General features: G+C 44.6%; 1 protein-coding gene across 2 annotated transcripts in view; it reads left to right on the plus strand.

The window, feature by feature from the left end:
- PARVB (parvin beta) overlaps positions 1-10,436 on the plus strand; it is a 90,291-nt gene that overhangs the window by 17,877 nt on the left and 61,978 nt on the right. The window contains exon 1 of one of the 2 annotated variants that reach the window (XM_075899641.1): positions 2,423-2,556. The exons of the other annotated variant lie outside the window; for it this stretch is intronic. Coding sequence (XP_075755756.1) covers position 2,556 — 1 coding nt within the window. The 5' untranslated portion in view covers positions 2,423-2,555. Of the gene's footprint in view, positions 1-2,422; positions 2,557-10,436 lie in introns of those variants that run through there. 2 annotated transcript variants of the gene reach the window in all.

Consider the following 10,436-nt stretch of genomic DNA (forward strand, 5'->3'; position numbering starts at 1 on the left):
TATCTTTAAATAAAAACAGTTTGTGATTCTCAAAACACATCACCTCAGTTAGCCAGCTTGGCAAGTGTTTGAAGACTTGTTATTAAATAGATTGCTGCCTTCTTCATTTTAAAATAGAACGGCACTAACATACGGTGGTCTTTGACTGGCATAGTGACATGGATGTAGTACATATTTCTGGCACACAATGAGGACTGAATCTTCTTTTCTTCTGGGGCGGTGGACTTGTGGAAGGCTTTCAAGGCATCTGGTTGCAGACCTTCCCTTTAATGCGCCTCTTCTAATTCACTCTCCATTGGGCTTCATTCTCATGCCATCTTGTTGGAATCACCAATTGCCTCCCTTCCTGCACATGCTCCAGAGATCTGCTCTACAGTGACACTAAATCACTAGGATGCTGGGCAGAGAAGGAATGGCTGGGACTATATCTTTAATCACCTGTGCTGCGTCCAACCTTTTAAGGATCTCTACCACTATTGACTCACGGGTAAGGCTGTTCACTTCCATCATGGAACCTTGTCATATTGAAGCCATTTAACTTCACTCTACTCAGAACTGCAATATACAGGGCTTGACGAACTGTGGCGAAAGCCGCTCAGCAGCCCTGCACTGTGCATGCGCAAGAGCCGCATTGCGCATGCGCGCGCCGCCGGTAAACGGGGCGCCAGGCTGAAATCTACTCGGGTGAGTAGATTCAATAGATTGTCGAGCCCATGCAATATACATACACACCAAAGTGCTTGGAAGTAACATGGGACTTCCTAGTTCATGGTGAAAGGAGTTTCATTGCACCTGGAAATTTTGGCACTGAGGGCAAAACCAGTCTTGAAAGTGATAATGAATATAACAAGAATTTATCCTGATTGAGAAATTTCATTTTTGTAATGGACTGGACTGCACAAATGACAGAGACTGTTGTTCCAAGGATGCTGGTATTTTGGTGCGTCCCAATGTGAGTGGTGCTGTGACTCTGGCGTTGGGAGTGAAGGAGGAGTTCTCCTGGGAGAACAGAGCCCACATACTCAGGCTTCTACTCTCTGTATGGCTTGAGCAGGATGTGGAGAGGGAAAGAATCCCATGTTAACCTAGAGCAGTCTTATGGTGATGATTCTTGGCTGCTGGCTATATGCAAGTGTGGGTCAAGGGGGCGGTTTTTACACTGGGTGAATTTCATGGGGCATGGATTGTCTTTGTGTACAACTTTCTGTGCTGTGCCTAGAGCAATGGAGCCCTGATTCCTGGTTGGGGTCCTTGCACTATTGCCTTAGAAACAGGAAATAATAGGAAAGTGGCTTCTCTTTCCTGGCATAGTGGGAGCTGGCTTTGAGGCAACTGTCTGAGTGAGAAGGCAGGTGTGTGTTTCACTGGGCTGTTGTTCTGCCCACTTCTCTTCACCAGACCAAGTCGGGGTCTGGGAGGCTAAAATGACAGACCAGGGGAAATTTGTAGCCTAATGCCCCCCAAACTCTGTTCCTTCTGTTCAGTGAAATACTTGTATTCTTGAATGCTCACCCAACTCTATAATCCAAACATTTGGATGCTTTCCCAAAACTCTGAGCCTCTTTTGGTTGGTACTTAGGCTGATATTTCTCATGCTTGAGTTTTCTCCTGAAATGCCAAGGATAGTTATGTGGTTGAAATGCTGGTCTGGATTATGACTCAAAGACCTGAGTCTGTTCTGAACTTCTCATGTGACTTTGGGCAGGTCAGAGTCTTTTAGTGCTTCTGATCCCCATTTGTAAAATGGGGATAGAAGTACTTTCTATTTCCCATCTTTTGTTTGATTGGACTGCAACTCATTGGGGGCATGAGATATCTCTTGCTCTGGGTATGTTTAGCAGCCAGCACAGTGGGGCCCTGATCTTGGTGGGACCCCTAGGCTCTTTCAGTACAAATAATATAGAAGAACTGGAAACAATTAGAAAAACTCCCTCACAGTAACTCATGTGGAGTAATATCCGACCCCGCAAATAGCTCTCCTAAATTGACTGAATGCAGTCACAGAGTGAAGGCCCTATCAGGGCTAGCTATAAGTGGTAGAATCGGGTTGCTCCGTTTTGCTGCTTTGGGGCAGGACGAGATGGTAAACACTTTGAAAGCTTTGGTTGAGCTTTTGGATGTGGGTTCCAACCTTGTGAAATAGTCTCCCTAGCTCTAGGCTGGATCCTATTTACATTGTACTGGGTTCAGATCCACTATTTGCTAACATTTGTTGAGCTAAATGTTTGAATTGCAAGATTTGTTTGTTTGTTTGTTCTAGGAGAAAGGACTCCTTTTCCTTTTTTGTTGATGTTTGTGCATCTAGAGTGATTGGTAACAGTTCAGAGAGAACTTCTATTTGTGGTTTGCAGCATCTGTTATCTTGGGTGTATTTTTTCTGCAGAGGCATTTTGCTGCCCCAAAAAGTTCCTTTGCTTAAATTGCAAGTCATAGCTGTAGATGTGAATGTTCATATATAGCACACGCCTTTTTGTTGACTTCCATATTACAGGCTAGATTGGAGAGTGCCATTATTCTGCTACTACCTGGGTTTATCTGATGTCATCATCCTAATTAGTGAGTCCTCTTACCTTACATTTCTCTTGACATAATTCAGAAAAAAATTGACATGCAAATATTTACACATAGGTATGCTTAATATAAAATTCTGTAAAATACTTAATATCAGTTAGAACACATAAGAGATAAAAAGCAATAAGCAGAAGCATGTAAAAGTACTTTTGATGGTCCATTTCCAACCGAGAAGGCTGGAGAAATATTTATCCTCGATCCTGTTTCTGCAAATACTGATCATCGAAATATTTATTTCCTTGTGGAATCACATTAACTTCAGTGGGAATTGCTAATGGTAGCAAGTGCTGTGCTTAATAGTGTTTGCAGCATTGAGCCCTTATTTGGGGTCAGTTTTAAAGTGTACAGAAGTTATTTTTTTGAGGAGAAGGGGGACAATGCTGTGTGGTGGGAGAGATTAAAATGAATGGCTTGTGTTAGAATTCTTTAGCTACATTCCTGACTCTGCTGTTTAACTGTCTGATTTGTCCTTCGCAAGTCACTTTGTCCGAAGTTTTTTGATACTTGGATTCTCACATCAGCAGCCTGATTTTTAGAGGTGCTCAGCACTCAGTGCTCAATAGGCATTGGGGTGTCTGCACATCTGAAAATGAGCTCCTTATTTAGGTGGCTAATTTGGGTTCCCAAACTTTGCCCTCAGCCTCTCCAGGTCTATTCTCTCTCTCTCTTTTTTTTATAAATTTGAGATAATATGGTAATAAAAGTGTCTGTGAAGATTAATTCATTCTGATAAATCTCTTTGAACTTTTCTTTGGTGTAGAGGTCCAAAGTAGTATTGTGGACTACATAGTAATATACAATGGTTACGGAGAATTTACTGTACTAAATTTAAAATGACTTCTTTATTAACCATATAGCAAGGCACTGGGGGTGAGGAGTGGGGAGGGATGAAGAACAAGTATTTCCAAAGGGAGTACTGTGGTTGTTGAAGGCTAGTGCGTGGTAAACTGAAGTATGACAGTTTTATTTCAGTAGATCTTCCCACATAGATTTCCTCTGCACATTAGACTCTCTCTTTCCTTAATGTTTTAACAGGCAGCTTTCAGACTTCACCTCCCCCTCTCAAATGCAAGATTCCTGTTATTCATGCAGGAGGTTGTGGGAAACAATCCACCACCCCCTGACTCTTATTTCATGAGTGGAAAATCCCTTCTGCTTTTTATGGCAGAACTGTAACTGAGCAAGGATGAAAGGAATACATGTCCTCACCTTCAAACAGAAATGTATTTGGCGACTTGCTGTCGGTGTAATTTCCGAGTGAAATTCATCCCTGTGCTGGCAGCCAGCACAAGTCCTAGGCATTGCTTCAAAAAACCCTCTATTAGTCTGCCTGCAAATTCATGAACTATGGCAATCGGTTTGTAGGTTCAGGATACTTCGTTGGATTCATTCTGTTCACATCTTGAAGGAGAGAAGCTTTATTATTTGTATTATGATAGTACTTAGGAACCCCACTCATGGGTCCTCATCCGTTTGTTCTAGTTACTGTACAAATACACTTTGCTCCTTTTAAAAATGTCCATGCATTCTAGAACTGAGTGGTCTTCATTTGCGTGGGAGAGTTTCCCCTCTTTTAGCTAGTGGTGAATAGGTAAGTGGAGAAGATGACTAGGTGTCAGTCATCCTTTAATAATAGCCCATGATCTCTAAGTGGTATACATTCAGAACTGGGGACAAAAAGCAGGAAACCTAGGAGGAAGGTCCTATAGTGTAGAACAATTAGTATGGGATGTTAGTAGGACATTCCTGACCCATGTTCTTTTGTTCCCTTGCCAAACTTGAATAACTTTTTGTTTTATCTGATGAAATGGGTTTTACCCACAAATGCTTGTGATGATAATATATTTGGTAGTCTCAAAGGTGCTATAGGACTGCTTTTTTTTTCTGTCTGGGAAGAGTTAAATGTATTCTAAATGCAGGAGCTGAGATTGTTGAGGTGTGATAACTCTTGTTTCTCTCTCTTCTTGAGTTAGGGTATGTCTACACTTGCACCCTAGTTCGAACAGGGATGCAAGTGTAGGCATTCGAAAGAGTCAATGAAGTGTGGATTTAAATATCCCACGCTTCATTAGCATGATCTCACCAGCGCGTTACGCCGATCAACAGCTGTTTCTAAAGTGAAAGTGCACGTTAGTTCGAAGCAAACCCCTTGGTTACTTGTGAGCAGTAATGTTAGTTCGAACCAAGGGGTTTGGTTTGAACTAACGCGTCCTAGTGTGCACTTTCACTTTCGAAACAGCTGTTGATCGGAGTAACGCGCCAGTGAGATCATGCTAATCAAGTGCAGGATATTTAAATCCCCGCTTCACTGACTCTTTCGAATGCCTACATTTGCATCCCTGTTCGAACTAGGGTGCAAGTGTAGACATACCCTTAGGGAAGAACCATTAAGTGTCTGGGACCTATGTTTGCTTTTCCTTTGTAATGTAGGAAGGTGGCTCTTTCTTTTCTATAATTGAAATGGCCACTGATGCACAAAAAAGAAAACAAAAAACCAGTGATTAATGGCCCAGTAGAATATGAGCCCTTGTATTTAACTAGATACACATTTTCTTCCACTGTCATCCACATGCCGATGCTCAGGGCTTGACAAACGGCTGCAAAAGCCACTCGCCAGCCCCACACTGTGCATGCGCAAGAGCCGCATTGCGCATGCGTGCGCCGCCAGTAAACAGGGTGCGTGGCTGAAATCTACTCGCCACAGGCAAGTAGATTCTATAGTTTGTTGAGCCTTGCTGATCCTCATTAAGCCCCATAGCTACATAAGGGCCAGAGCACTGTTCATTTCATCAGTAACTTTCCAGTTGTCCTGGTCCTATCCTGCTTAGTTCAGGTAATAAGTTTAATATCTTTTTAGTATATTTAAAAGGATTCATAACTGCTGCATCCTTAAAAGCAGATTCTGTTAGGGAAAAGAGCAGGACTCATATTTTTATTTGAGTGGAGATATCTGTTTATGGACTAAAAATAGAAATCAGATTTGAGTCTTCATTGATCTGTCCTGAGTTCCTGTTTCTTTAACATAGTGCGTCAGTGGACATTTCAACTATAGAAAAGAAACAGATGCTTAACTACATTGCAAAGGAAAAGCATACATGAGCCCCAAACTGTGACTGAGTCTTCCTTCTCCCATCATGACTGGGCTCTGGAATAGGGATGTAAAAAAGCCTTAAATCAGTAACTGTAACCATTAAAAATCCTAGTGGTTACACAGTTAACTATTTTTGGGAATTACATCTGGGTGGGGCTAGGGAGGGAAAGATGGTGAGAAATATTTCCCGTGGTTCCCAGGGAGCTGGCTGCTCCATGCTGTGGGCTCTGCAGTAGAGCTGGCAGGCTCCTTGTGCATACCGGCTCCCAGCCTAGCTCCTGGGGAGCCGCTGGTTGCTGTCCTATGCTGCCATATGGTTCCCCAGGAGCGGGGACAGCAGCAGGAGCTGGTACACACCTGGAGCCAGTACACACTTGCAGGTCAGAGTTTAACCAGTTAAACTTTTACATCCCAACCTTGGAATGGTCCCAGAGCTCATGTTCCAGGCCAAGCCCAAGACCAGATGTCTGCACTGCAGTTTTTATATCCCTGCCACCAGAATGAGTCAATAGGGGTCAGTTGGAGGTGTTTTACTGCAGGGTAGATGTATCTTTTGGGCTCTGTCACATCACAATCATAGGGAATGTTATAGTAATACATCCTGAATGCTTCTAGTCTAAATTATTATTTTTTTCAATAGCAGTTTTCAACAAAAATTGTTAAATAGATTTTTCTTAGAAAATTTTCCTGGAAAATTTTGAGTTTTGGAGTTTTCACGTACAGTTTTAGTGAAAAATTGGAATATTTTGTGGGAAGCAGGCAGTTTTTGTGGAAAATCTTGGCAGACACAATGTTCCACTAAAACATTGTTTTGATGGAAAATATTTGGTGACCCCCTAATCCAGAATGTGCTGTTTCCATCTGGGTGTGTATGTGTGTGTGTGTGTGTTTGTTTGTTTAAATTCTTTTAGGGAGAAATAAGGAGGACCTTCTGTTCAGTACCTTCTAGTCTCTGATGGGACTATCTGTCACAGTCAGTTTCACTCAAGCCCATAGAAGACAATGTGACCCACTTCTCTCAACTAAAAAAGAAGCACGATCAAAACTCTGTCCCAAAAGCAGTTGTTTTGCATTTGCCTTTTTTCTGACCTTCCTGTCTCTAGTGACTTTGACTTTCCTGTCTCTAGTGGCACTGTGAGTCTGCCCTTTCATCTGGCTACTGTGAGTGTGCGCGCACGCATGTGTGTTTATTGTCTGCCTAATCAGGGTTACTAATCATTTCCTTTTATTCCAGTACTTCTGTTTTGGACATAATTCTTAACACTGTGCCTTCCTATGAATGTGATCAACTCAGTGCCTATCACTGTGACTGAAGTAACGGCCTAGCATTGTTGCTATTTTTGCATCCTAACTGATAAATATTTTGCACTGCTCTCTCATTTTTTATCCAGAGATCGCATCAGATTTTATAAACATTAACATGTTAATAATGCAGTAGTAGGCTTGTCAGTTTCTGTGAGTCTGCTAGAGGAAGACAATGAACCACACTATGGGTGTGTCTAGACTACATGCCTCCTTCGACGGAGGCATGTAGATTAGCCAGATCGGAAGAGGGAAATGAAGCCGCGATTAAAATAATCGCGGCTTCATTTAAATTTAAATGGCTGCCCCGATCTGCCGATCAGCTGTTTGTCGGCAGATCGGGGGAGTCTGGACGCGATGCCCCGACAAAGAAGCCTTTCTTCATCGACACAGGTAAGCCTGGTTTCACGAGGCTTACCTGTGTCGATGAAGAAAGGCTTCTTTGTCGGGGCATCGCGTCCAGACTCCCCCGATCTGCCGACAAACAGCTGATCGGCAGATCGGGGCAGCCATTTAAATTTAAATGAAGCCGCGATTATTTTAATCGCGGCTTCATTTCCCTCTTCCGATCTGGCTAATCTACATGCCTCCGTCGAAGGAGGCATGTAGTCTAGACACACCCTATGTTAGCATATAGTACTCAAGTATCACATCTGCACTATCTTTGAGGCAGAGAGGTGAAGTGATGTACAGTAAAACTCCACTGGTCCGGCATCCAGTGCTCCGGCACTCCTGATGGTCCGGCACCATCAGGAACCCGGAAGTGCTCCGGCTGCCGGACCATTGGAGCTGCTCTGCACCCGTCTTCCCCAATTCAGCCGCTGCTGAAACTGACCAGCAGCTGAATCAGGGAAGCCCGGGGCAGAACAGCTGGGGTGCTGCCAGGTTGGTCCCATAGCGCTGCCCCTCGGGGCTGCGGGACCAACCCGGCAGCACCCCAGCTACTCTTGGGGACGCCTGGGGAAGAGCAGCTGGAGTGCTGCTGGGTTGGTCCCGCAGCACCAAGGGGCAGCGCTATGGGACCAACCCGGCAGTACCCCAGCTGCTCTGCCCCCGGCTTCCCTGATTCAGCTGCTGCTGAAACGGACCGGCGGCTGATTCCAGGAAGCAGCTCTGCCCCAGGCTTCCTGGAATCAGCTGCTGATCAGTTTCAGCAGTGGCTGACTTGGGGATGCCTGGGGCAGAGCATCTGGGGTGCTGCCGGGTCGGTCTCGCAGTGCCCAGCTGCTCTCCCCCAGGTGTCTCCGATTCAGCCGCTGCTGAAACTGACCAGCAGCGGCTGAATTGGGGATGTCTGGGGCAGAGCCGGACTATTGGAAGGGGGGACTATGAGGGGTATGGGGTGGCATCCCCCCCACCCCACCCCAGACCGCTCATAGCCCCCCCTTCCGATAGTCCGTCATATCTGATAATCCAGCACCCCCTGGGTCCTAAAGGTGCCGGATTATTGGAAGTTTACTGTACTCAGTTGACTTGTATGTGATGTAGCCTAGCATAGAGTCCCAGTTTCCTGGTTTCTAGGCCTGTGGTTTAAGCCACAAGACCAATTTTTTATTCCATAAAAGCTTGTGTTGTGACTTTTTCACAAGCACAGTTTTGAACAAGTGAAATAGAGGATGAAATTAGCCAACTATATGAATTAAGTGGAAGGCACATAATGTCCAAAAGTCCCATGATTAGCATTGTGACAGCTGCTGCTTTTCTACAGGGTGAAGTCAACCCTGGGTCAGAAATAACTGTAGCTAAAATTAACTAGCAGTGATGACTCTGTTTTGTTTATAATATTTGAGAGCTACTGACAGGGCTGATGACAGACTTCACTGGACCTTGGGCGATATGGGGGCAGGACTCTTGGCTCCTGGCCCCCACAAGGGGTGGGGCCTTGTGTGGAAGGGGCAGGGCTATGGGCAGCCATCCCTCAGACCTGCTGTGGGCAACAATGAAGATTTAAGGGGCCCAGAGCCGCAGGCCCTTTTAAATCATCAGGCCCTGGGGCAACTTCCCCCTTTGCCTTCCCCTGTTGGTGGTCCTGGGTATTGACGGCTCTTTATAACAAGAACATTAAAGGTGGCCTGCACAATATTCTAAAACACTCACAGTGTTAATGATGCTGAAGTTATCGAGGACACAGATAATCAAATACCTCATGTTGAAACCAAATTGTTCTCACCTACATGCATAGTCTAATTTGCCTAGTTTGTGTTTGTTTTTAACTGGGATCCAAGTTCACCTTCATGCCCTTTGAGAAAAATCCCATTGGGGCTGACGCTTTCCTGCTACTGATCACTTTCATTCTGTGCAGTTGTATGCATTCCCATACACTGAAACAGCTGGCTGTTTGGAACTGAAGTGTCTTTTATAGTGCAGCGTATTATTGTGGATATAAACTGTGCTGCACATCATGTAGAGAGACAGTCGAGGCACTATATTTGAGTCTGTATGGCCAATCAGTCAGCACAACCAAACATGGTCCCTTCATGGGTATTGAGAGAGGGGTGTGGCTTATGGCCTCATGCTACTGTGGGAATTTGTTGCCTAATACTTTAGGGCAGCTTCCATGGTGTCTGACAAACCCACTGGCCCCTTGATGACCCTGTGTTGTCATTTACTATTTCTGTTGGGCCACTATAATGCCTGCCTGAGGTGATGACAGAAGTGAGGTCCCTGCTGTGAAGAGTAGAAAATGTAAGGGCTAAATTCTGCCATTCTTACTTGCATCAAGATAGTTGTACCTCGATCCGATTTCACTGGCGCTACTGAAGAAGCAAGGCACAACTCCAAGTCAGTTGGGGGAGGAGGATTGGGCTCTGTGTTAGACAATGGGTGAGTGAAGGGAATTCAGCAGAGGAAGCAATTGATTCAGTGCAGAGTCTTTAGGACTGAGTCTGATCTTGCTTATGCCTATTTTATGGCAGTGACCATCGCTGTTTGATTTATAGAGATGATTTCCTGGAGCCTCTGCTCTTTCCATGGAAATCTCACAGGATGTGTGTCCTGGGAGACTAAGTATGTACCTGTCCTAATTTCCCTTTTCAAATCCCAGCCTGTGCTGTTTAATTTTCCTTATCTCATGACTGACTCTTGGTGCCTGAGCAGAGGCACAATGCCTGCCAAAGAAAGGAGGGGAGAGTCCTGCTGCTGTCTAAATGTCTTCTGCTAAGAGCATGAGAGTGTAGATCAGGGCACTGATGTTTAAAACCATAATAAGTTCAGATAGTTCAGGTGCTGCAGGACTATTTGTTGTTTTTTAAATAAGTTCAGACTGAACAGGTGTGAGTCTGTATGACTCCCTAAGTACATAACTGGAGTTCTGGAGTTGAGGACTTCTGCTGCTTTCTGTCTGTCTGTCTGTCTGTGTTTTGCCCCGTACGTTACAGGGAACTGGGTTAGAATAGCAGGTATATTATTTTTTAAATGCTATGGCGGGTATGTCCTTTTTGTCAACTCTGCTGACTTATCTCAGTCCTCATGA

The sequence above is a fragment of the Pelodiscus sinensis genome, chromosome 1 (assembly GCF_049634645.1).
Source record: "Pelodiscus sinensis isolate JC-2024 chromosome 1, ASM4963464v1, whole genome shotgun sequence".
Taxonomy (NCBI): domain Eukaryota; kingdom Metazoa; phylum Chordata; order Testudines; family Trionychidae; genus Pelodiscus; species Pelodiscus sinensis.